This window comes from Natrix helvetica (assembly GCF_964273705.1).
Source record: "Natrix helvetica genome assembly, chromosome: 1".
Classification (NCBI taxonomy): Eukaryota; Metazoa; Chordata; class Lepidosauria; order Squamata; family Natricidae; genus Natrix; species Natrix helvetica.
The window spans coordinates 281,966,371-281,993,889 of NC_138548.1; the positions used below are offsets into that span (position 1 = coordinate 281,966,371).

At 42.2% G+C, this 27,519-nt stretch overlaps 1 protein-coding gene across 3 annotated transcripts in view; it reads right to left on the reverse strand.

Moving 5' to 3' along the window:
- The window catches only part of KLHL3 (kelch like family member 3), a 63,153-nt gene extending 36,211 nt beyond the window's left edge, over positions 1 to 26,942 (reverse strand). Inside the window, exons 1-4 of one of the 3 annotated variants that reach the window (XM_081962787.1) lie at positions 26,606 to 26,942; positions 15,783 to 15,896; positions 5,008 to 5,114; positions 816 to 937 (exon numbers count right to left, since the gene is read on the reverse strand). In XM_081962787.1, the coding sequence (XP_081818913.1) occupies positions 816 to 937; positions 5,008 to 5,114; positions 15,783 to 15,896; positions 26,606 to 26,628 (366 nt within the window). In that variant the 5' untranslated portion in view covers positions 26,629 to 26,942. Of the gene's footprint in view, positions 1 to 815; positions 938 to 5,007; positions 5,115 to 15,782; positions 15,897 to 26,025; positions 26,502 to 26,605 lie in introns of those variants that run through there. The other 2 variants (XM_081962788.1, XM_081962789.1) reach the window with 2 other exon arrangements.
- Positions 26,943 to 27,519: the final 577 nt, after the last annotated feature.

Consider the following 27,519-nt stretch of genomic DNA (forward strand, 5'->3'; position numbering starts at 1 on the left):
GAGTGTGGACGCTTCATGGCTGCTGTGTTGCGCTGCTGCGACAGCGCAACACAGCCATTCGCCCATGAGGCTGTGCCCGGCTCATTCGGAGCCCGCTCGCAAGAGAGCAGCCGCCCGGCAACCCCAAAACAATAAACCCTCCCCTCATAATAAGGCCCAAGCCATATTTTGTGTGTAAAAAGAAAATAAGACCCTGTCTTATTTTCGGGGAAACACGGTATATTCTTATACAACATTTTTCAGAACTAGAATACGCATATATTCAGATTAATGATTTTGAACAACACAGGAAACAGCATTGGCTGAAAGAGATTTTTTCAAGAGTTAGCAAAGAGGCCTCAAATATTCTTTAAATATTGCTTGAGGTATCCTTGCTACATTATGATGAGCACCCCAAGGACCCTAATCTCAACCCTACTATTGATAAATGTTCCTTGTTCAAAATTGATCTCTGCATTTTAGTTATATCAGTAAGATTGAAATATATTACCTCTAAGCTTCCTGTTATTTTGCATAGTAAGATTAAATACAGAAGTTGAAAATGGCTCTATCTCTTAAGATTTTGAATGTTATATATTTTAAAATAGTTTCAACTGTATTGTTAATTTGTCATATTTCATACTTGAGGAGATATTGGGACATTGTTTATTTTAGTTAAATAATAAAATTAAGAATCAGCTGAAAATCATCATCAACAGCCTTTTAAGGTAGAAGGTATTATACAGCTGATTCAAAAATAATTTGCAGGGCAGGGAGCTTCAAGGATCTGCAAAAACCACAGAATAACCAAGAGATTCTTCTCAAGCTTCCCTCACCTGGACATTCTCCTCTGTGACTTCTACCTCCGCTGTGTAGATATAGTCTATTAGTTTGCTTAAGGTTAGTCCATCAACGTCTTTGATCTCTATCTTCTTTGCTTTGCTTTCCGTCATATCTCCTGAAATGCAATTTTAGACATTATTTTAAGTCAGAGTCTGAGCTGGGAGAGTTCCCATTAAGTTCCATCAGTTTATCATCCTTTTATTTTAAAAACAAACTTTTTGAATAGCCAAAATTACATTTGGGAAAGTGACCAAATCTCTTTATGAACCAAAAATTAGATATCTATTGTTTTGAGAATGCTGGAATCGTCAGGACTAGACAATCTCCTGACTCCCTTCCATCTCTTACAATCTCTAGCTTTCTACCTAATTTTGTCCCCCCTCCTCTACCCAAAGGCCAAAGCCAACATGCTTTTGTTTCTTTTCTCAAATGATAATTGAGTATTTTTATCCCCTCTGCTACAAAACTAGGTAACTGTGTTTATCCTCAGATTAAGAGCATAAGGATTGTGATTGTCATAGTGAAAGGTTCTTCAGTTTCTGTATTCCTTTATATCCAAACCTCAGAACAGTAAAGCCAGAGTGGACAAGAATACAGCAGTTGGGGATATATTCTATATATGTTTGGGGATGGATTTTAATTACCATATATTTCGGAGTATAAGACACACCATTTTTCCTCAAAAAAGAGGCTGAAAATCTGGGTGCATCTTATATACTGAATACAGCATTTTTTGGCTGCCCGAAACCCCGTCCCCATCACCAAAATGTCCATGCATAGCTTGTAGGAAGCTTTCAGAGAGCTCCTGGGGGCTGGGGAGGGCAGAAATGAACAAAAAATGGGCCGTTCTTTGCTCAATTTTGCCCCCCCCAACCCCCAGGAGCAGTCTATATGCTTCCTAAAGGCTTTTCAAGCCCTTTTTTTTAAAGGGGGGGGTATTTTCCTGAAAAACGGGCCGTTTTGGGGAGGTTTGCAGAGTGCAAAAACTTTTTTTTTTAAATTTGCCTCTTCAAAACCTTGGTGCGTCTTACACTCCGGTGCGTCTTACACTCCAAAAAATACAGAAGCTAGAGATGAAAAAAGTGAGGCTAGTATGATTGAATCTGAAAATCCAACCTGTATCTTTCTGTTATAAATTCTTATCGGTATATATGAGGGTTGTCAAGTTCTGTAATTTCTTCATAAATGAAGACTTTTATTATTTACAGTCCTCATCTCAAATTGAAAAAGAAGTCAGTACACTTATCCATTACCCAAATGTTTTCCTTTTTCTCCCAAATGTATTTCTTGCTTGATGTTTCTACAAAGGAGGAAAATGTTTTCTTACACAAAATGCGATTTTATCTATTACCCAAAACGAGGCCAAATGACGTGAATAAGACAAAATCCCTGCATTCCGGGCAGTAGATAATTCCTTTGGATTTATCACTTGTAAGTTTTAATCATGGAGGACAACGTAATTCCAACCTATCACTGGCAATGAATTTCCTCAGCAAATATTCTACCAAATCATTAATATATGAAGTGTGAGCTTTATTCTTTTTCTGCCACACATTCAGATATGTAGCAAATCCTTAGCTCTTCACCGAGTAGTAAAATATTTGCCCATACAGTTGAATAATCTGCATTATCATGGAGCACTTTGCATTATCATAGCAAAGTATTTCAGCACAGAAAGTGTTGTTCACTATTGTGTTCCATGTCACCTGTAATGTGTGGCAACATTTAGTCAACATTGCCTGATCGGGGGGGGGGGGGGGGCACAACAACTGAAGATTGGTAATTTATTATCTATTGTAATTATCTGGGGAGGCTTTTTCATTTTCAAAGGATGGTACACAGTTGATTTGAGAAAGAGAAAAGGGCAATGGGGAATATAAATAGGCGGAAGGGAGAAGGCACACCTGCCTTAAGGAGTTGCTGATAAAATGAACAAGTACACTGAATATGCTTCAGAGCTTTTTCTCCCTTTGAATCTGCACAGCCTTTATGGGCCCATGCACAAAAAAGAGAAACTTTTTTTTAAGGCCTTATAAAATTGGCACATACTGTTTGGAAAAAATTACAAGCATTATCAGGGAGGCTATGTCTTAAAATAGCAATATAATCTGCTTTCATTGGTAGCAAAACACTGTAATAATTCATAGGGCAGGTAAGATTAATTAGCAGTAGATCAATTAACACTTGTGTACTCATGTACTTCGAACAACGAAGAAATGTAGATTGGTCTCTTATTTAGCACTTTGCAGGCAACCAAGTCCGTCTGTACAATCGCAATGCTATAGCCATTAAAGAATACTGAAGTGTTTTAAAGATAACTTCATAAAAATAAAATGTTTTAAAAACCTAGATTGTATCTACCAGTAACAAATGTCGTACACATGCACGCAGTTTCACTTCATTTGCTCAAGCAAAAAGAAACCTTGGGTTTTTAATGACTGTGATCAAAAAGCTCATTATTAATTGTAAAATATAATGCTGATGGAACATAGTAAGCGGAGTAAGATGGCTAGTGAATTGTAGTCTGCAGAGGATTCACCCCAAGGGTGAAAATGATTTTTTTTTCTGTTTTTTTGGGATGAAGTCATAACCTCCGTTGCCATAAAGAGGTTATAACAGAAGGCAAAAAATGGAGGAGAGACAAAAGTTCATGGAGCTTGTATTTGTTTTAAATCAATGAGTTCCAGTCATCACCTTGATGCTCAAATAAGGGTCTTATCACAGTTGTGTCCAGCTCATAGTCCTAGACATCTAGTAATGCGGTCTCACAAGATAGCAATCGCAAGAGCACTTAAGACTTATATATTGTTTCACAATGCTTTACAGCCCTCTCTACAGAGTCAGCCTATTGCCCCAAACAATCTGGGCCCTCGTTTTACCGACCTCGGAAGGATGGAAGGCTGAGTCAACCTTGAGCCTGGTGGGATTTTAACTACCAAATTGCAGGCAGCCAGCAGGTAGCAGAAGTAGCCTGCAGTACTGCATTCTAACCACTGCGCCAACCCGGCTCTTTACAACCCAAAGGTTGTAAACTTTTATTATTATGTGATTTATATACATTAACTACAAGTAGTCCTCGACTTACAACCACAATTGAGCCCAAAATTTCTGTTGTTAAGTGAGACATTTTAAAGTGAGTTTTGCCCCATTTTACGACCTTTCTTGCCACAGTTGTTAAGAGGATCACTGGAGTCGATTAGTTAGTAACCCGGTTGTTAAGTGAATCTGGCTTCCCCATTGTCAGAAGGTCGCAAAAGCGGATCCCATGACTTTGGGACATTGCAACGATTATAAATATGAGCCAGTTGCCAAGCATCTGAATTTTCATCACATGATCATGGGGAGGCTGCAAAGGTCGTAACTGTGAAAAACAGTCATAAGTCCCTTTTTTTCAGTGCCACTGTAATTTTGAACAGTCATTAGACAAACTGTTTTAAGTCAAGGACTACTTGTATACATTCCTCTTCAGTCAATGAGGCCAGGCAAGCCAAAAGTTTGGACACCTATGCTCTACCATCAAAGCCAGTCCAATGGCAGCCTTTACGCAAAAGACAAAAAAAAAAACGTACACTAAGAAGAGTATATTGATTTTAACTTGCACTATTTCCACAAATCAAATCCACAATGTGAAGCTCCAGAGCCGTGAAACATTCACTAATAAGGAATATTGGCTTATACCAGTGGTTCTCAACCTTCCCAATGCCGCGACCTTTTAATACAGTTCCTCATGTTATGGTGACCCCCAACCATCAAATTGGTGTCTCGGTTCCTAAGACCATCAAAAGTATGTGTTTTCCGATGGTCTTAGGCGACCCCTGTGAAAAGGTCATTCGACCCCCAAAGGGGTCCCAACCCACAGGTTGAGAACCGCTGGCTTATACTGTAAGCCAGGGGTATCCAAATGTGGGAACTTGACTTGTGGACTTCAACTCCCAGAATTCCCCAGCCAGCATGGGATTTGAAGTCCATAAGTCTTAAAGTTCCCAAGTTTTGACACCCTTGCTGTAAGCAATATACTTCGTGCCCCTTTTTCCTTCTTCTGATAGAACACTTTTTAAGAAAGGACGTACCTCCATTTAACATCTCTCATCCATATAACAGTGTCCCATGTAACACCACCAAGAAACATTCTCTCTTTGCTTTTCCCGAAATAAGAATAGTTATTTGTTTGAAAAACAAATTTACCTGTAAACATTGCACAGAAATATGGGCTGCAAGCTGCTAGGACAATACGGTGGGCTTCAATTTCAATGTCTTCAGCAACAATCACCACGTCGCAAAGAAGCCGCTTGCTGTGAACATACCAACAATGATGGTTTCAGAACTAATCTGGCAAATACAGAACTATTAAATAAATGCTAAGTAAATGTAGGCTGTAGCTGCCATGCTTGTTTACATTTTTATTAGGATCTACAGTATATGCTACCTATTAGAATAAATCTTCCCCGATAATAAAAGTTACAAAAATATAACAACACAGTAATAAGAAAAGCAATCATACAATAACCCACCCATCCCCAATTCCAATGAGCCAGTGTCATGTATGCAGTGCTCTTGACTGAATTCAGTTTCAATTACATGCTAAGGTAGTCATGTAACCTTTAAGAGGATTAGAGAGAGAAGGCCTAACAAACATCCCATGGAAAACAATGCCACAAGCAAGTCACAACTGAGAAATAGCACTCCCTTGTTCAATGTGGTGAAATGAATAATGAGCTACAAAAGCAGGCCTCCAGTGCTAACTATTTATCATGCAGATTGGTCAACTGATTTCTCAGTTCAAACTGCTTTTCTCTTTGCAAATATGGGCAACTTAATGTGGGTTGGAGAGTGGTTGCACAAAATCTGAAAGTGATATAACATGACACAATGTGGTTACATGCATTAGCAAGCAACATAGCACCATTTGAATTTTCTGAATGGGATAGAGCTACCTACTGCACATGACAGCATGTCAACCTAGAGCAGTAGGGGTGGGTTCCGGCAGTCGCTACTTCCAGATTGGCTTGTGGACGTGGGAAACTTTGGACGCTTGTGGACGTCCATGCATAAAACCAAAAAAGATGGTGCCACCTACGCCGCCACCTGGAGAACCGTTTTGGGGGCGTGGCAGGCTTGGGTTGCTGCCGGTTCCAGCGACTCAGACCGCCAAACCACTGCCGGTTCAGGCAAACCGGTCTGAACCGTTAGGAACCCACCATTGTAGAGCAGCCTCCTATTCAACTTGGTGATATTTCACAGTTATTGGAACAATTCCTAAAATGCTCAGATTCTAGTTTTTCAACAAAGAATTTGAGATGCAGCAGTTCCAATTCATTGAAAGCACTCCAGGATGGAGAAAGCTGCACTACAAAGCATGGACAGCTAAAATCAATCTAAGCTGGTAAAAAGCATTCCTAACTTTCACTGCTATCTCAGACTTCCTAGCTAGTGTTGAATCTAGAACTCATTATTTGGCCCATCAGAAGTACAATCCTGATTAAAATCTGGTGTAAAACTAAATAGGTAGTTTCCCAATCCCTACAATTTCTATATTTTTTTCTTTTTAAAGCTTAGTTTAGAGCAGGACAATTGGCCAAAGATAAAGTTAATTTCAGCATTGTCCAGCTCCTTAAACTGGTATAGGTACCGTATTTTTCAGAGTATAAGACGCTCCGAAGTATAAGAGGCACCTAGATTTTGGGGAGGAAAACAAGGGAAAAATGTCTGCCTCTGCAATTTGGAGCAATTTGCCTCCTTGCAACAAACAGTACAGACAATATACACTGTTTGTAGTGTTATATTTCAGACTATACTTGTACAGATGCTGTTAAAATTAATATGCTTTCTGGAAGTATAGCTATTCTCTGGTATTTAAAAGAATCACTTTTTAAAACAATAGCAAGGGACCTCTTCAGATCAAGCATTTATTTTAAAAAGCTTTTTTTCATTTTGTTAAGTTGTGTAGAATAATAATAAAGCAATCTTTAATAAATAAATCTAATAATTTGAACATTCTATGGGCATTTATAGATGTTGACTTACCTCCTTGCAGCAAACAGCCTGATTAGCACAAGGAAAAAAAATCGGTCTCCCAGCAATTTGCCATGGGGAGCAAACGACCGTTGACTTACCTGAACGTTCCTTCTATGTGCGCTGCGAGGGGAATCCAAGCATGGGTTAACTTTGTCCATTAGCCTAGAGACTGAGTTATGTAAATTAGATGACCACGCCTCCTCTGCCTGGAAAGGTCAGTTTTGTACGAAGGTCAGCCGTAAGAAGATGTGTATCGATTGACAGTCACGACTACAGACCGACAGGTACCAAAAGTCACGTCCAGTGTAAGTCAGTCAAGGGAGCCGGAGGCCCAGAGCGCCCGGACCAGCCAAAGCTGCGGGTGGGTTTGGATTCCCCTCACAGCGCACATAGAAGGACCGTTCAGGTAAGTCAACGGTCGTTCTCCTGTGCGCTGCTTGGGGAATCCAAGCATGGGACATGCCAGAGCAGTGAAATTAAGAGCGGGAGCCAGGCTGGTCAGGGCCCGCAGAGGAGGCGAGCACCTGCTGCAGCACACGTCGCCCAAATGATGCTTCTGCCGAGGCGTAGGAGTCCACCTTGTAATGTCTAATAAAGGGCGATGGCGATGACCAGGTCGCCGCCCTACAAATGTCCTCGACTGATGCTTGAGTGGCCCAGGCCGCCGTTGTAGCCGCGCTCCTGGTGGAGTGGGGAGTGATGCGTCTGGGAACTGGCCGGGACTGGGAGTCGTAAGCTAGAGCAATGCACGCCTTCAGCCAACGTCCAATGGTGTTAGAGGACGCTTTCTGCCCCATGGTGGAAGGCTGGAACGAGACAAAAAGCGCTTCTGACTTCCGGAAGGCAGCCGTGCGCTTCACATAGCGACGGAGGGTTCTCCGGACATCCAGATGATGCCATTGGCGCTCCTGCGGATGGGAAGGATTCGGGCAGAAGTCTGGAAGGATAAGTTCTTGTGCCCTGTGAAACCAGGTGTTGACCTTAGGTAAGAAGGCCGGATCGAGGCGAAGAACTACTCTGTTGGAATGAAAGATGCACAAGTCAGATCTTATTGACAGGGCCGCCAGCTTGGACACCCTTCTGGCAGACGTGATGGCCACCAGGAAGGCAGTCTTAAGAGTCAGCAACCGGAGGCTGATGGTGCGGATGGGCTCGAAGGGCTTAGATGTAAGTGCCTTGAGCAGCAGGGGAAGATCACAGGTAGGGTAGCGATGGACGGTCTGAGGCCTGATGTTAGCAGCGCCTTTCAGAAATGACTTGACCCGAGCGTGCTGAGTCAATGGGCAGGCACGACCGCCACTAATCACGGTGGAGAGAGCTGCGACTTGTCGGCGAAGCGTGTTGGGCGCCAAGCCCTTGTCAAGGCCCATTTGCAGAAAGTCAAGTACCTGTGGTACGGACGCCTTGACTGGGTCTATAGAGGTACGGCGGCACCACCTGCAAAATGCCTGCCAGGTGGCCTCGTAAATACGAGTCGTGGATGGCCGACGTGCCGCTTGGATGGTATTTATTACCTCGTTGGAGAAATGCAGTCCTGTCAGGATAGCCCGCTCACGTGCCACACAGCTAATTGTAGGAGCTGGGGGTTCGGATGGACGAGAGCCCCCTGGTTGAGCTGGATCTGGTTGTCTGGGATCCTCCAGGGGCGGCCGACTGATAGATGGACCAGATCGGCGTACGACGGGCGTCGGGGCCACATTGGGGCCACGAGGAGGACTTCCGCTTGTTCCGACAGTATCTTTTGTATGACTAACAGAAGTATCGGTAGAGGTGGAAAGGCGTAAAGAAGGCCTGCCGGCCAAGGGCTGCAGAAAGCATCGGTGCCTTCCGCCCCCGGGGTCTGGAATCTGGTATAAAATCGAGGTGTCTGCGCATTGTTGGGCTGCGCAAACAGATCCACCACCGGGCTGCCGAAGCGGCGAGAGAGTTCCTGGAAGAGGGCGGGGTGAAGCCGCCATTCTGACTGATCCACAGTGGCCCGGCTCAGCCAATCCGCCTGTGTGTTGGAAGCCCCGGAGATGTGCTCCGCTCGTAGAGATAACAGTCTGGCCTCCGCCCAGTGGAGAGTTCTCTCCGCCTCCAACATAAGAGCCTTGGATCGGGTGCCCCCCTGGCGATTGATGTGGGCCTTGGAGGCCACATTGTCCATTAGAACCAGAATGTGTTGGTTCGAGATCATGTCCCTGAATTCGAGGAGGGCCAATCGGATGGCTCGCAACTCTAGCCAATTGATACTGTTTCTTAGTTCCTGGCTCGACCAACGGCCCTGAGCGACCCTGTCCAAGGCGTGAGCTCCCCACCCGAATAGGCTGGCATCCGTTGTCACCTGGATGCGGACCGGTTCCTTGAATGGACTCCCCTTGAGGAGTTTGGAGGAAGTCCACCACCGGAGGGACCTGAGTGGTTTGGGTGGCAACCAAACTTTGGTTTGGGAGTGACTGGTGTGGGCCCTCTGGAAGGGGAGCAAGAACCACTGGAGTGGTCAAGAGTGAAACCGGGCCCAGGGAACCACGTCGATGCATGAAATCATTTTCCCGAGCAATTGGGATAGTGTTGCCAGTGGTATGAGTCTCTGAGAGGAAATGCGACTCACCAGCGCGTGAATGCTGCGACGCCTGTCCTGGGACAGGAAGACCTCGCATGTCCTTGAATTGATGACTGTGCCCAGAAGAAGCAACGACGTGGTCGGTTGCAGGTGGCTCTTGGCAAGGTTCAGGACGAAACCGTGGTTCCGCAGTGTGTCCATTGTGACCTCCAGGTCCTGGATCGCCTGGGCATGTGATGGTGATAGAAGAAGAATATCGTCCAGGTAGCAGTTGAATCGTATAGGCACTGTGCGAAGAGAGGCCGCTATGACTGCTAGGAGTTTGGTGAACGTTTGCGGGGCCGATGAGAGGCCGAATGGTAGGGCCCGATACTGGAAATAGCGACCGTTGAAGTGAAAGCGTAGGAATCTCCGATGTGCCTGGTGGATTGGCACATGGAGGTACGCTTCCCTGATATCGACTGATGTCATCAAGTCACCCTGGCGGATGGAAGCCAAGATGCTCTTGAGGGATTGCATCTTGAACCTTTGGTACTTGATGAAGAGATTGAGCCGTTTCAAATCTAAGATGGCCCGCCATCCTCCCGAGCTCTTGGGCACTAGGAATAATATTGAATAAAATCCTAGCCCTTCTTGACCTTTCGGGACCGGCTCTATGGCCTCTATGCCTAAGAGATGTTGTATCTCTGCCTCCATGAGGCGTTTCTTTTCTTGGGACCTGGGGACGGGGCACCTGATGAATCGTCGTGGGGGGGTGGAGAGAAATTCTAAGGTGAGTCCCTGCCTCACAATTTGGAGGGCCCAAGTGTCGGACGTGGTCTCCGCCCACTGATGGGCGAAGGCCAGCAGCCGCCCGCCGATGGCCCTGTCCCCGTACGAGTCACCGGTACCTCCAAAAGGACCGGTTGCCAGCGCCACGAAATGGCCGCCTTGTCTGAGGTTGTGACTGACTCTGTTGGCGACCTCTATCCCTGGCCCCCAAACAGTCCTGGTTCCTGTCTTGTGCCTGGCCATAATTCCTGTTATATTGTGAGACATAGGAGGTGTTATTGAAGCCCGAGTCACCCGCCCGGAATGGCTGACGCCTAGCATATGGCTGCTGTCTTCTATCAGTACGCCTACTGGTGGAAGGGAGTACTTTACATTTATCCCGGGTTTCGATGAGGATGGGATCAAGTACGGACCCAAACAAGGCCCCCCCTTTAAAGGGTGTGGAAGCCAAGCGCCATTTGGAACGCACGTCTGCTTGCCAATGGCGGAGCCACAGCAGGCGGCGCGAAGCCACGTTGGAAACTACAGCCCGAGAAGCAAATTTGGCTGCATTGAGGGTAGCGTCTGCAGAAAACTCCAAAGCCGCCATCAGTTTAGTAACATCCTGATGGAGACACATCTCCTCGGGGGCAAGCCTACTCTGGAGTTGTCTAAGCCAGACCAGGGATGTGCGATTGAAAAAGGACGCCGCGGTGGCAGCGCGTAGGGCCCAGGCTGCGGCCTGATGAGTCTTCTTAATGACTATCTCAGCCTTGCGATCCTCCGCTTTCAATCCTTCAGAGATCTCCGATGGGATCAGTGCAGGAGAAGCCAGAGCCGCAATGGGGGCATCTACAGTGGGAAACTGGAGAAGAGTTTCCAGTTCTGGGGTAGAGTTGTATAATTTCTTGTCCCCATTACTGGGCGGAGTCACAGCAGTTAGCTGATTCCACTGCTTTTGGACAATATCCATAAACAGCTTGGGAAAAGGAATGACTTCCTGCTCAGAAACTTGTTCTGCAAATAAACGTTCAGTTGCATCCAAGCCTACTTCAGTAGTAGCCTGGGTGGTAGCTCCGCCCATATTAGTGGTGGCCTTGGCCTTAAACAGTAATGACTTAAAGAGTGTAGGCCGGAATAAGCCAGAGGAGGTGTTCTGGTCTTGGGCCGGGACTTCATCATCCGAGAATTCAATATCTAATACTTCCCCTTCTTCCACTAAGGCTGATTCCTCACTATATTCAGAAGGTACAGGTGAGGAAGGCTCGGCCTGGGGAATGATCAAATCCCTAGGCGCGGCTGGGGCCCTGGGAATGCTTGATCTACGATGCAGCTCCTCATCCACACCTTTGGAAATCGCTGCTGAGATCATGCGGTATAGATCAGGGGGAAGGCCCAGAGCCTGGTTCTCCACAGGCCTGAGGCCTGCAGCGGTGGGGGTAAACGTGGCAGAAGGCCCTGCGACCGGAGGATCATGGGCCGAGGCCATGCTTATCTCAGATAGGCCCGGAGGAGAACGCGCCCCCAATTCCCCCTCCTCAGAAGTGGGTACCTGGGGCAGATGAAGATCAGGGGACCACCCTTGGTTTCCAGGGGGGTGCAGAGAAGCACTGGGGGGAGATCGCTGAGGCACTAAGATAGGGGGTGAGCTACTGGCCACACAAGGGGCCTTGGCCACCGCTTTTGCCTTCTCCTTGCGTTTAGTGGCCCTATCAGGGGCTGCGGAAGAAGGACGAGGCCTATTGGAAGAGGCCCTGGTCACGGCCCTGCCAGGCCTAGGGGAGCCTTGGGCCTCGCTATGGGTTGGGGGAGGATTAGTGGGCTCCACAATACCTCCGGAGGTAGCTGACTCTGCCATAATAAACTCGATTGAAGAGAAGTGAAAAGGCTCATTCTCCCTGCACAAAGGCTCAGAAGCACTAAAAGTGATCGAAGAGCTCTTGCAACAACAATCTCACAGCCGAGCGAACAAGGCAATAGAGAAAGCAAGGGAAGGAGCCGTTGACGCAACATCGCTAATTAGGCGGGAAGAAACAGGACCGCCCCTTCTGCTTTACAAAGCACGCAAAATCAAGCCGTCCAAAACGGCGCCCGCCATTCAGGCGGGACTTTCAAATTGCCGGTTTGCATTGCCGATGCCTGAAGCAGTCGGCGTTCGCAAACTTACGCTGGGAGACTTCGTCAGTTCAGCATACAAGCTATTAGGGCGAAGCCTCTGCTCCGTAAAGCGGCGCGGCGCGGCGAACCAACACCGAAGCGCTCAAACAGCTGGGGAGCGGCAAAACGACTCCCGATCGCTATAGCGCTATTTTGGGCAGCGCGAGCACAGCGCTGATCGTCCGATCATTGCTGGAACCGAATGCAGCGCTAAAGGAATTGAGCTGACAGCGAACTGCCGCTTCCACCTTTCCCCAAAATCACTTCATTCCATACAACAGCAGAAACATTGAGAATCCAAGAAATCCTGAGTAATTTGTCGATTAGTCTAGAGAGAAAATAGATATACGTCTCTTCAGGCTGGACTGAGTTAAAAAACTGACCTTTCCAGGCAGAGGAGGCGTGGTCATCTAATTTACATAACTCAGTCTCTAGGCTAATGGACAAAGTTAACCCATGCTTGGATTCCCCAAGCAGCGCACAGGAGAACAGCAAGTTTCACTTTCAATTTATTCAAATCATCAGCTGTTAGAGGCTGCAGGGATTGCTATAGCTTATTGAAGCCTCTAAAGCCGCGTTTGCTGCAAAGAAGCAAATTGCTGGGAGGCAGAGGCCAAAGGGTGGGGGATGGTGGGTGGGTGGAGCTACATTCAGTGTATAAAACACACCCTAATTTTCACCCTCTTTTAGGGGGGAAAAGGTGCGTCTTATACTCCGAAAAATATAGTAGTTCTTGACTTACAACCACAATTGAGCCCAAAATTTCTGTTGTTAAGTAAGACATTTGTTAAGTGAATATTTGCATCCATTTTACAACTTTCCTTGCCGCAGTTGTTAAGCGAATCATTGAAGTTGATGGGTTAGTAACAAGGTTAAGTGAATCTGGTTTCCCTATTGACTTTGCTTGTCAGAAATTTTTTTTTTATAAATTTATAAAATTTATTTTTAAAAAAGGTCACAAAAGGTGATTGCATGACCTTGGGACACAGCAAAAGTCATAAATATGAATCAGATGCCAAGCTTCTGAATTTTGATCACATAATCATGGGTATGCTGCAAAGGTCATAAGTATGAAAAACAGTCATAAGTCACATTTTTGAACAGTCACTCAACGAACTGTTGTAAATCGAGGACTACCTGTACTTTCATCAATATATTTAACATCCACTTTTATATTATTTTGAATTTGCATTGCATAATTGCTGCAAGCTAAAATGGATGATCCCAAGGACACCATTACTCAGAATTAGTGCTATTTTCATTGCCCAGTTTTTAAAATAGAAAGATCAAGTTTCTTATTTATCTACATAAAGGCTCAAGTGCACAGATGATTTCTTTTTTAAAACAAAAAAGACTTGTTTCATATACATTGCATTTACATGGGCTCATCCGGGGATCAGCAAGCATCAGGATAATCAACAAACATAATTTAATGATGTTGAAATTTTCCAGCTCCAGAGCTATCAAAATGGCAGGTCAAATCAACCATGCATTCTTGGACTAGCTCGCTTGACAGGGAAGACTCCAGAGTGCAGCTGACTTTTAATGTCACCAGCACTAAAGAATCCCAAGCTCTATGGGCAGATGGTAACTTCAAATCTCGCCAGCTAAGGCGCTTCCTCCTTTCACGGGTACAGTATATCCCTTTCTTTTCTTTTTTTTTATTAAAAGAGTTTTGTACAAACAAATTTTCCCCCTTTTCACCCCCCCCCCCTCCATACAATATAAATCTCATACAAAGAGTATATCCCTTTCTTAAAGAATGTTACCGGAGGCAGATGGGCTTTTCTCTTTTTCCTGTCCCTAGACTGATTCAGTGGCCCCTCAACACCTTTTCTATATAACCCTGCAATCAGCTGTCACCTACCACTTTAAAGTATTTAACAAATGCCAAACCTTAGTTCTGCAATGGCTTAGCAGCAGCAGCGGCAGCAACAGCAGAAACAACAGTAGTGAGAATAAATCAGCGGTAAGCAGGAAAGGGAAGAAATGAGAGGGATTTCAGGGCAGCTGCAATGTAACTTGTTTAGAAGGGAGTCATATAGGCAGCCTATATTATTAGCTCCTCTAAGAGGAAAGCTGTCAGTCTTCTTCCATTATCCCCCATAGCATTAAGTTACAAATAGAATAATCTAGTATTTTTATCATACTAATCTGCTTTATACCAAACAATCCACAGTCCTCCAGCCTTTCGTGTTCTATGCTAGCAAAGAAGGGGCAAAAGCAACTTGATACCAAGGGATAATTCACTCAGGACTGGTGCCTTCTTAGATAGGGCATGTGAATGCTTTCCTGTGTGTTCATGGCATGGCTGTTGTGTTATAAAGCAAGGACTATGTATCACTAAGTAATGGCAATTGATGAGCTGTTGAAAATTTCAGCTGCACGTTTGTGAACTCATTGTAGGAAGAGAGCTATGTTAGTCTCTGGGGGCAACAAAACAAAACAAAACAGGAGCCCAGTAATGCTTTTTCCTACTAACGTTTCTTAAAAAACATGTTATTAAAAAGTATGGGAGTTAGATTCCTGATTTTTATGTGAACTCATAGGACAGCGGTTCCGTGGGTGACACGGAGGTACCTCTAGAAAGGACTAGGTCCATGTCCTGGTCATTTTCTTGGACAATATGTGGCAATTCAGCTAGTACCATTCTACAATACTGCACTTCACTATAAAGGCAGACACCTGTGACTGCTGCAGTGTACCCACCTTGGTATTATTGGCCAAATTGTGTTGCCTGCTCTTTTCAGATGTACACTGTTGAAGTTTAACTGCACTATCTTGGAATGGAAAGCAGTGCTATAGAGTTCCTGTCCTTTGTTTGATTTTTTTTAAATGTCCTCCTGTTTGAATTTTCCTAGTTAGACATAAGATCCTCCTGAGACAAGTCAGTGCTTGCTGCTGTCCACAACAGCCCCCACATCCTTTCAGCACCTGAGAAATCTGTTCTTGCCATCATGTTGCATTCTAGATGAGCACCCCCCTGCCCCTTTTGCTAGGGTACTGTAGTTTATTACAACCAACATCAAACTAGCTACAGGGAGGAAAGAGAAGAAGCAAATATGTGGTTAGCTAGGTGGAAGTGAGGAAGAAGAAAATCCAGTAGCAGAGACGGAAGGCACCGGAGGCTATCAGGGCCCTGTAAAAATGAGATAAGTCCTGGTTTGTAGATTCCCAAAGTTAGATTGTTGACTAAAGTAAATCTACTGTTTGTAACAGAATAAATAAATATATCTATATTGCTAAGGTACAATGTCCAACAAATTGCTTAAACAATCCTGTTATTTTGTACAACAGCACTAGTGATTGTGTTCTATTGTGAAGCACCATACAATTTGGGCGATCCAAATGAAGAATTTCATACAAAATACAGCAATGGATTTGAAGATCATACTTGAATTGAACAAAGCATTCTACAAGTTAGATCCTTCCAACTCCAGCCAGCAAGTGTCTAATAATTGCAGAGAGAGGCAAATTGAACATGAAGAAGTACCTCCTTAATTCATTCATGACTTTGAATGCCTTTCCCATATGACAAGCATTGGTGGTCACTGTCCGCTGATCCTTATCTCCATCTGCCTCAGGTGGTTGGGGGCACCTCTTGATGCTGAAGACAAGAAAGAAAAACAAGTAAACACTCCCTTTTAATTTGCAAGATCCAAGATAAAACATGACCTAAAAATTTAACATGAAGTCATCATCTCATTTGTTGTAACATGTTATAAGTGATCGCAAGTATTTAACTTACACAACCAGCTGTCCATACTATGTCTGCCTAGTGTAATTGGAATCCTATTTTAATATCTCAACTATGCCCAAGTAAATGCTTTTGATGTAACTATGTGAAATATGTGCTCAGAACCTATGCACAAATTCTTTGCTTAAGCAACACAAGCATTTGTGAATAGCACACATGAGGTTTTAAAGAACTATGCACATGTATGTGTATTTCTCTTTTTAAAAGTATTCACATGGAAAGTAATGTATTTAACTCTCTGACTCTTAGATATACTAAGAATAAGTTAATGAAGGCAGATCAGTTTTTCTATCTAAATCTTGGGGGAAATGAAGTCATCATCCTTTTTGGTAAATACAGTATGACATCTGGATTAGAAATTCAGAGCCATTGGAATTATAACTGATCTATTTATTGCACCTGGAAAAAAAAACACTATCAGGAATGTTTTTGTTTTTCCCCTTGAAATATCTACATCCAGGGTATGAAACCAGGATTCACAAATTTGACCGGCAATACAGTTAACAACAATCACTCTGCAGCTACAACCTGAAATAAAATATTCAGCACTTTATTTACTAATATTAAAAAAAGCAGTTCATATACTGTTTCCCAATATTTCAGTGCACTCTCAAGGTCAATGGAGAGGGCTACTGGCATGAATGTACTACCTAATTCAAAAGCATCTGTTAATAGCTCTAAGGCAAGGCCATTTCTACTTACACTCAGGCCAGAAACAAACACAGAATCTTGCCAAACCAGTTCCATCAAAACAAAACAAAAAACACATTCACTGACAGCGCTGGCCAATTCAGCTTTAGGTAAACGCTTCCTGAAAAGACAGAAGGCTAATTGAACCATTCCCCAAAGAGAGACGCCTCATGAGCCTGGGGAAGCAGCAAACCTACCCACGTAGCATTTCACAATGCCAGCTTTCATTTTTAAACTGGGTCCTTAGCCACCATCAATATAGGCTGAGAACTGGGTGATTTTGCTTATGCATACAAGATACTGGAACCCTTCCTGCTGCTCCTCTGGGTTTTTTTTTTTTTAAGGAAAGCAATTGCTCCTTGCCCTCATTCCTATCCAGCCTATACTTTCAGACACAACTTCATATGCTCTACAAAACGTGTCTTCCTTAGAAATAATCCCACTGGGTGTCTCCCTCCTCCAATACAAGTAGTCCTCGACCTATGCCCACAATTGGGCCCAAACTTTCTGTTGCTAAGTGAAACATTCCTTAGTTGAATTTTGTCCCATTTTATGACTTTTCCCCCATTGGATGGGAAAAAAGCAATCGAGGTGATTTTTATATACTTAGGCTAGTAGGATTAGAATGATCGTCTTGGGTTGGAGAAAAAAGGGATGGCAAGCAATGGCAAATAAAATGATGGATTATTAGAGGGAAAAAGAAAGCGCAGCTGGACATTCAAACCTTTAGAAAAGAGGCACTCGTGTATTTGTTGGCTTGTTCGTTTGTTTCCCGCCTTTATTATTTTTATAAGTAACTCAAGCTAGCAAAGTTACCGAATATTCCTTCCTCCTCCTATTTTCCCCGCAACACCAACCCTGTGGAGTTAATTGGGCTGAGACAATGACTGGTCTAAGGTCATCCAGCCGATTTTTCATGCCTAAGGTGGCATTATATCCTTGTGGTTTCTAGGCCAGCACTTTATACTGAGTAGACCAGGGGTGTCCAAACTTGGGAACTTTAAGACTTGTGGACTTCAACTCCTAGAATTCCCCAGCCAGCCATGCTGGCTGGGGAATTCTGGGAGTTGAAGTCCACAAGTCTTAAAGTTCCCAAGTTTGGACACCCCTGGAGTAGACCAACCAGGCTCTTATTTGCTGGTGAGGCAACACCAATAACAAAGGCAGACAAGTTGTTCAAAGAGATGAGTGCAAAATTTCAGTAGAATTTTAAAAACAAAATCACAGCTATTGACCCAAAAGTAACTGATAACACAGGACCCAAGCATGAGAAGAAATGGGACATATTTCAGTAGGGCCCTAACCCATAAAAACATTTTGAATATTTTGCTTGTTGTGGAAGAAAAGTGTGGAAAAATGTTACCACTTAGCCAAGAGATAGACAAACAGCTCTTTCCCACACATTCATGTTTTGAACGCTTTAAAGTTACATTTATGTGCGTTCAGGTTATTTATCGCCCTTCCCTGAAGAGCAAGTAAAACACCCTTCCAATTAGATCAAAAGTTTTAGTAAAGCTAACTTAAAGAAAACTTTTTTCTTCAAACTGACCTCCCTAACAGGTTTGCTTATTACTGGTAGTCCTTGGCTTACAACAGTTGGTTTAGTGATTGTTCAAAGTGACAACAGCACTGAAAAAAAGTGATTTATGATGGTTTTTCACACTTACGACCGTTGCAGCATTCCACATGGTCCCATGATCAAAATTCAGCCATTTGGCAACTGGCATGTGATTATGATGGTTGGGGGGGGGGTGTCATGTAATCCCATTTTGCAACTTTCTGATAAGCAAAGTCAATGGGAAAGTCAGATTCACTTAACTGCATTACTAACTGAATAACTGCAGTGATTCACTTAACAACTGTGGCAAGAAAGGTCATAACATGGGGCAAAACCTAATAACTGCCTTGCTTAGCAACATAAATTTGGGGCTCAATTGTGGTTGTAAGTCAAGAACTATCTGTAATTAATTGTGACCATTTCAATGCCAGGAACTTAGATTCAGTTTATGTGGTACAAATGTAAACTTATTTTAAAGGTCTGCTGCTTTGTCCATAACAAACCCAACAGCTTCCATCCTGGGCCATGAATAAAATGAAAGAGAACTGAACAGATGAACTAATTGGAAGGAAGCAAATGAGGATAAGTTCTAAAATAAGAAATGCCAAGTACAATATGAACATTATATTTTTAATTTTTTGGAACACTAATTGAGAAGCAGTTTGTTCTATTTCGATAACAACATATTTTCTGAGCCCATAATTCTCATAATTCCCTATCAAAGTGTAGCACTTAGTGCTAATGGGTAGAAAAGAAATGATTTATATAGTATAACCATTTCCTAGCAAAGCGAGGATATTTTTTTTGGTGGGATTGGAATGCATAGACTCCACCCAAGCCTTGACCCTATGTCCATGATCTACCCAGCAGGAATCCACAACATACAAAAATAAGAAGAAAATACAAAAAGAAACAATGGAAAAAAATAAAGTATGCTTTACTATTTGTAATCTCAGGAATGGAGATAGCCCTAATGTATATACTGCCAAGTTCATAATGGATGCTCAGTTCCATTGCCGACTGCAGTACAATTCACTTTTTCACCCCAAGGCTTATTTGAAGCAATGCTACAAAGGGTATTAAAATAGAAATATGCCTCTTTTTGGAGTGGAAGCATTTAATCTCAATCAATCTGAAGGTCACAAATACTCTTGAAATGCAACTAGAAAATATTGAAATTTGGCAGCGTGATGGTCCATCATTTGAATATTATTCCAGTATTTTAAGATTTAAGTTTCAACTGTTAAAAAAGAAGAATCAAGACTCCCACACACACCATATAAAAAGTTGAAAAAAATCATCCTCACACTATTTTATGATGTACTCCCCCATAACACGATGTAGGCAGAAAAAAATACTAACTAAAAAAATAGCCACAAAATAGTTGCCTATCCTTGCTGTATCCTACAGCAGCAATCAGACATTTTTTCCTGCTAACAAGTACCAATCCTCCTATAACCCAATTTTAAAATAGTCCAAATCTTGCAGGATTCTGACAATCTCATCTCCTGCAAAATCCCCATATGATGTGAGATTATAGGCACCTAGGTTTAATTAGGATTTATTTTTTTCTCAAGATGTTTTATGGAAATGTAAAAATGATAGCAGCGAGCAAATCAAAATACTGCCCATATGAATTTCAAATAAAGTAAGACAATGAACCAAAACACTTTAAATACTTTTCTAATAGCTTATTCAAGACTCACAGCAAAAAATGGAGTAGAATAAAACCATAACTTGAATTAAAAATTATAGTTAGTGCATCAAAACCACTGCTCTTTTAGAAATAGACTTAAAAAGCAGGAAGAAGCATTCAGTTCCCAAACTCAGAAACAATCACTAATGAAAGAAACTAAAATTCCTGTTAAAGACAAAAACATACTCTTACCTGAAAAAGCCTATTTTACTGATAAAAACTAATAACTTTTTGAAAGTAAACAGAAACTATCTACACCAATAAACCAAACAACAGTCTTTATCCATTATTTGAATAGTGTTACAGATGGAAATTTGGACAAAATTTTGATCTAGCAGAGATTATACATTAACTCAAAGATTTATTGCATTATTATTTATTTTAAATAATCCAGACTGAAGGCCAGAAGCTTTTACATTTTAATAAACCTTTTTTCCCCAAGAGCCACAAAAGGAGGTTTTCTGCTTTGGGGTAGTTGGGTTTTTTTTTTTAGGCTTACAGTCTGTCTGTCCTTCTTTCTTTCTGCTTTTTTTTGTTTCAGTCTAAAAGCACAAGAACCAGTAATACTTCTCAACTACTAGTAATATGTGCTTGACTGGATTAAACTTCCCCTGCCCCCCTCCCCTTTTCTCTTCTTAGTATTTTTTTAAGATTTGTCTTTTAACTACATTTTATTGCACCAAGGGGAAACTGAGCACTCCAATGGAAAAACTGGGCTTTCTAAAGCATTTTTCTCCCTCTCCTTTTATATGTGCTTCTGAAGAACTTGAAAGGTTTCTTCGTATTGTATGATTTAATCAGCTCTAATAGAAATACCATAATTTTTCAGTTTTCTTCTTCCTGAACAAACTAACATGACTAAAAAAAAAACAATGGAAAACATATGTTTTTTGGAGATATTGTAACATGGGATGACAGTAAACATATCCCAGACATTAGATAATCGTAGACTGGAAAGCTTTAGCAAACAAATCCTAACAATCAAAGGAAATTAACAATTATGAGTACTCTGTTGTGTTATTTGGATATATAGAAAAAGCATATTGCTTATTGACCTCTACCAGTAGGTGCTTTGCATTCTCTTAAAGAGATTCCAATAGGTTAGGTCTAAAATCATAGAATTAATCTGTAAACGATGCATGTTATATTAATGACTTTGCCTTTAATAAGAATATATAACTGATTAACTTGGATAATTCAGTTAATCAGTTGCTAATCAAGAAACATACAATCAGTTAGGGAAAACTGATTGCAGAACAAAACAAAAAGCTATTAAAAAGGTAGATTAAAAGATTTTGAGAAGACGTTTTAAATCTGAATCTGCTACTTTTACCACTTTGAGCTGCTGACAAAAGGCAGGATACACATTTAACAAATAAATTTAAAATTCATTAAATAATTTTAAAATGCTTTCATTAAAAATGGGGAGACTAGTAGCTTCTTTTTCCTGCATTCATGAATTGTCATAATATATTATTAATTACCAGAAAAGGAAAAATCTCAGCTTTAAGCACTGGTCAGTTTTCCAAACTGCCAGAAGCAAAATTAACTTGTTTTCAACACTGAAAATCAGGGAACCTCCCATATATTTATGACAACATTAAAATATACTTTGTACTACATAATGCATAATCAACAGAAAATTCAATAGCGTGTATAGCTATTAGACACATTCCAAGGATAGTAGATGTGTTAAAACAATCTACATGCCATGCATATCTTCTATTGGAATAAACCATGTGAAGAGACACTCCATTGGAATGTCAGATCAGAGTAATATGAAATGGTAGAAGCCAGAGTGGATTACCATTCTACAAGCTCAGGATTCTTACCATGAACTGATTAAATGTAGATTTATATCTGTATCATATTATTTATAATGGAAACTGCTCCCCTGCAGAATGAGAGCAGCATAGTCGCATACATGTCCATTTACTTTAAAAAAAGTGTTATGCATAATGAGCAAGGGGAAAAAATAGATAAATTAAACAAAAGTGCGTTCTTTCTTCTCTAGCCAAGCTTTTTTCAGTTCAAAACATTTTAGAAAAAAACCCATTTAGAATTACCCAAATACTATAGAAGTGACTTCAAACAGTATATGGACATATATACATTAATAATATGATAGTACACAGTTGTTAAGGGTAAAAAACAAAAATAAAACCACCCACCCACACCTGGTCATCCTGGAAGAAAGCAATGGCAAGCCATTCCATATCTTGCCATGAAAATTGCCTGGATTTGTCCATCTAGGTCAAGCTATATTGGAGGGCAATCAATTTTTTCTTTACTATAAAATATGCTATTTGAATTTTAAAATGTGAATGCTAGAGGACACGTCATCTATCCCTATCCGCAGGCTAATATAAAATCAGGTGTAACGTGCTATAGTAAGTGTTGTCCTCAGTCGGTAGAGTAAATGCCAGGACAAGAAAGCAATTCCACCAAAAGCAGAAAAGCCAGTCGGTGAAAATGAACTACAGTACTCTAACCTCTACACATGTCAAATGATCAGGGTATTAAACTTCAACAGAACAGAACATCTGTAGCTCAGGATTGAATTGTGGCGTCCTCAGTGCTTTCTCAGTTTGGCTGTTGCTTACAGACATTTCACTACCCAACCAGGTAACATCATCAGTGAAAATAAGCAAGGAGTTTGCTGACTGTTTGTATAGTTTTACCTTGCCAGTCATAGAAATAATTATAATGAAACATTTTAATCCCCAAATGAGTATAGGATCTGATGCCCGTTTATCTACAGTAGTTCTTCCTGCCAGTTTTAGAAGGGGGTAGGTTCAAAGTGCCACCAGCTACAAAAAAGTGAGTGGGCAACAATAAGATTCTTCCCCCCTCTCCAGTTCTGTTACCCAAAGTATGGATTTCCTTTCATAGAAGAATTTGACAGGAATCTGTTTTTTGTTATCAGATTAAAACACGATTATCCTCTTTTGTACCTTCAAGGAAAGGAATGTTATCATTCTAATGCAAAAGGTTATTTCAATCACTAAACGAGCAATCCATTTAGTTATTTGAATTTGAGTTTTAGGTTATGGGGAGAAGTAAGGAACTGCATATGTGCCCATATGCCTATTGTTTCATGTTCATTATGTATTTAGTTAACTATGGTATAACTGCCAAATCACTGCTTGTTCTAAAATACTTATGTTGGTTTTTAATTGATTATTACTGGTAGATTTATCCCTGCCACTATTTCGACTTTCAGCAGTTAACAAAAGCCATGTGAAATCAACAACACGGTAAACCTACAGTAACAAAATCACAATTAGAAAATTAGAATTGTAAAATAAAATTAATCAAGGAACAAATCAGTGGGATAATTTCTTCTTCCTTAGGATCTCCAAAACAATTTGATTTTTAAAAGCTTAGGGAAAGCCAATGTGTGTGCTCAATCTGATTTCCAGAGAAGACCATTCCATAAATATAAACACCCTTCCCCACTCAAAAGCAGGGCCTGAAATCCTCAACCTGACATTTCACAAAAACTTTTAGGGGTTTTTAGGTGTGGTTCAACCTATCTTTGTTCATTTTAATGTTTAATTGCCCTCTAAGAGTGATCACTTTAGGATGCCAGTTTGCCTTCTGTATGTGCGCGTACACCCTTGAGTCAATTTTGACTCCTGGAAATTGTCTAAGCAAGTTCCTGCCACTTTCTTGGCAATATATTTTTTGTAAGTGGCTTGTCACTACCTCCTTTTTAGGGCTAAGAGACTTGATTGACACAAGGTCACCCAGCTGACTTTGTGCCTAGGGCAGGAGTAGCCCTCAGTTTCCCAGTTTCTATCCTGGTGCTTTAACCAATATACCACATTGGCTCTTCTGGTAAGAGGGAATTTTTTGATGGACTATACGTGCTATAACAGCTATCTCGTGAATACAGATAGTCCTCAATTTAAGACCATAATTGGGCCCAAAATTTCTGATCTCAACAAGACAGTTGTTAATGAGTTGTGACTCACTTTACAACCTTTTTGTCATAGTTGTTAAGGAAATGACTGCAGTTCATGAATTGTTAATTGAACCCGGCTTCCCACTGACTTGGCTTGTCGGAAGCTGGCTGAGGAGGTTACAAATGGTGAGCATATGATCCCAGGACAGTGTAACTATCACAAGTACATGCCAGTTTGCCAAGCACCTGAATTTTAATCATGTGGCCAAGGAGATGCTGCAAGGCTAGTAAATGTGAAAACTAATCATCAATCACATTTTCAGTGCTGTTGTAACTTCAAACTGTCACTAAATGAATGGCTGTAAGTCAAGGACTAAATGTATCCTAATTACATGCTTTTGGGGTTCTAAATATGCTTCTAAATATTGGCTATTCCTGTGCCAAACCATAGTTTAATAGTACAGATCAGAGTTTGCCAAATAAACCACAACTGATTGGGTTTGCACATTGTACCTTTTCACAAACTATACTTTACAAGTCAAAAAAGTCTAGGTTTCCAAAACATACTGGACTCAAAACATTTTCGCCCTCCTTTTGGCTTAGTGAACCAGGCCACGGAAAGCGAGAAAAAGAGGGCACGTCTCACCCACTTTAATAGAGCTAATTCCCAAGCATTAAAATAACTTGAATAACAGCACTCTTTCCCATACTAACAACAGCAAAGGCAAGCAGTTGCTGTTCTACCTTACTGTACAGCGGTCTCTGTGTGTTATTTTTTCCTGAACAAGTCGGGTTAACAATGTAAAAAGGAAGTGCTTGACATATCCTGTTTTTTTTCCAAGAGAACAAGATTTGAGTTTGCATTAAGTAGGAATGGCCACTGTGTCATCAATCTGAATTCTCCCAGTTAGAGGAAAACACTTTTCTAATGATTGCTAGGAAATAACAATACAACTTCCCATCTTATTTCATAATTACATCTTGAGCATTTAATAGCATTGTAAGGTAAGTTCCCACAATTGCATACAGACCCAAAAGTTTTAAATGGATCCTTCAGACTTCCTCCAAAATGCAACGTGAAAGGGCATATTAAATAGAGGCAATCATCATAAGAACAGCATTTCATTAAATTTAATTACAATTGAATGTAAGCATTAATTATATAAAATTTAGTCATTGTTCTGGCCCTGGCAACCTTTTAGATTTAGTTCTGAGTTCATAACTCTGGCCTTGGGCCCCAAAATTCATGCATTCTGATATAGGTTAGTCATCTTTTTATTAGATGTTAATGCATCTTCACCTGGCATCTTACAAGTCATAACTAGTGTGTTTTGTGTTTGCAATAATATCTTTGTAAACATATTGTACTTTTCTTAGATGTCTTAAAAACAGGCAAGTTAAGAAGATCCTAAATAAACATCAAAGAAATGCCAAACATCAAAAACAGTAGAAAAATTACAGATTACAATGTTTTGGAAGATATCATTTGGCACTCAGCTGGAAACAAGAGTTCAGCTTTTTACTTATGTAATGAATTGCATAATTTACTATCTTTGAGTAGTGTGCAAAGCAAGACTCCTCACTGTGATACACAGTGTATTTTAGTCATAACTTATGGTTCTGGGTTAAATATTAAGGACTCTCCAATGGATCATATGGAAGCTCCTCTTGGAAATTTGTATATACGAAACTACTCCCCACTTCGGAGCTATTATTCAATCAACAACTACCACCATAACTCTCAAAGAGCAGCAACATCCCACACAAAGAGAGCAGATTGTGTGAATCTCACCGGTGTAGCTGTACAAAAATGTTCCCATAGCAACGGCAAAGGCACCCACTTCCTGCAGCTTGAGATTCATTAAACCCAAACAATTTAACCTTTCACCTATGTTTAATTGCCGTACCAAGCAACTAAGCAGGCTTGCATGTGTGAATTAAAAAGCGAATTGCAGAACAGTGAAAAGAAAAAGGGAAAAAAGGGGGGGGACAGAAGCAAAAGGGAAAGCAGAGTTCGTGCAGGAATCGGCAGGACCGAATCTAATCACTGCTCTTGTCTCTTAATGCCCGGGATGTTCACCCACAGGTCAAACACACCCATACACGCACGCACGCCCACACTGCTCACCTCACCATCTTTCCGACCAGCGTATTAAAACTCGGAGCACGAAGTTTGCCCCGCCGAAATGGAATCGGCTTGCCAAAAGAACTACCGCTTTCGAAGGAGACCCTAGAAATTGCACGTCGAACGGAAGGAGAGAGGGAGACACTTTCAAAGAAGGGCCACCGGAGACAGGAAGTGTTTGTGTGTGTGTACGTGCGCGCGTGTGTGTATTTGTGTGCGTGTAAGGGGATTGTAAAACTGATGAAAGAGATTCGCGATGAATGAAGCCTTGATTTAAAAATAAATGAATGAAAAATAATAAGTCACCCGGAGTCTCTCCCCTAATAAAGGGGGAGGTTCACTAGAGGGAGAGTCTTCCAACGAGGAGCGGCGGCGGCGGAGCAACCTCCGGGGCCCCGACCCAGAAACAGACGCGAATAAGCGGCGTCGCTTGGAGGTTACCGCCGCCAACTTTCGGGAGATGCTAGCGAATCCGGCCGGCGACATCTTCCGCCAGGTTTCCGCGCCCACGCGCCCACCCCTACCGCCCGACGCAAGCAACAAAAAAAAAGAAAAGGCGCCTGCCCCTCTTCGCCGAACGCACCGCACCAACCTTTCGTCGTCCATTGTGCGCCGACCGAGCGGAGCCGGAGCCCTGCTGCATGCGCCTTTCGCCTCTTGCCCGCTCGCTTCTCCAGCGCTGCCGCAGCGAACCGCTCGGCGCCCCCTTGATCTGGCTGCGCTCAGCTGGCCGCCTTCCTTCTCGCCCCTGCACCGCTTCCTCTCACGCCTAAAGCAACAGCGGCAGGTTAACTTTGCAGCAGCCAGAACACTCCCTTCCCAGAGGTCCCCGCTGCCGCCGCTACTCTGCCTCCAGCCTCGGCAGCCCACTCCCTTCTGCCTTCCTTTCTCCCGCTCCGAGCATGCGACTCGGTCTCCTGGCAACACCAGCTGTGCGGATAGGTACATTGCACCACCCCGGCTGCTGCATTTGCCCGAGGCATCGTTTTGGCGGGGTTCTGCTCTGTTTTAAAAAGACCGACCAAGGGAACGAAGCAAATGCAGCAAGGGCGGAAAGGGAAGGGAGCAATATTTTGATCTTGCTCCCGTGGTTTATGGCTTAGGGAAGGGGAAGGCGTGCTTCGGAACGTACTCTCTTTACATCCCACTTGTTTGGATTTCGTTCTCTCCCTATTCCAAAGCTCTAGCGCAATGTATTTAACCCATATATTTAGAGGATGCCTTAAAAAGGGAAACAATTCCCTTTTTATTGTGCTTATTTGCACTCTTTGGAACAAATCTAATTTTAAAAACCGGCAGGGGTGTTAAGGCAAAACGTGCTCTATTGTGAGTGTAATAGTAGCTTGCACATCCATTTTCCCTCTTACTAGGGCCAGTTTTCAGCTTAAGTAAAAGCAGGTACATCATTTTTTGCAACCAAGATAAAGGCATTGGAGTTTGTAAAGTGTCAGCACTGTATAACGAAGCTATACAGTGCTGACATTTTGTAAAGTGTCA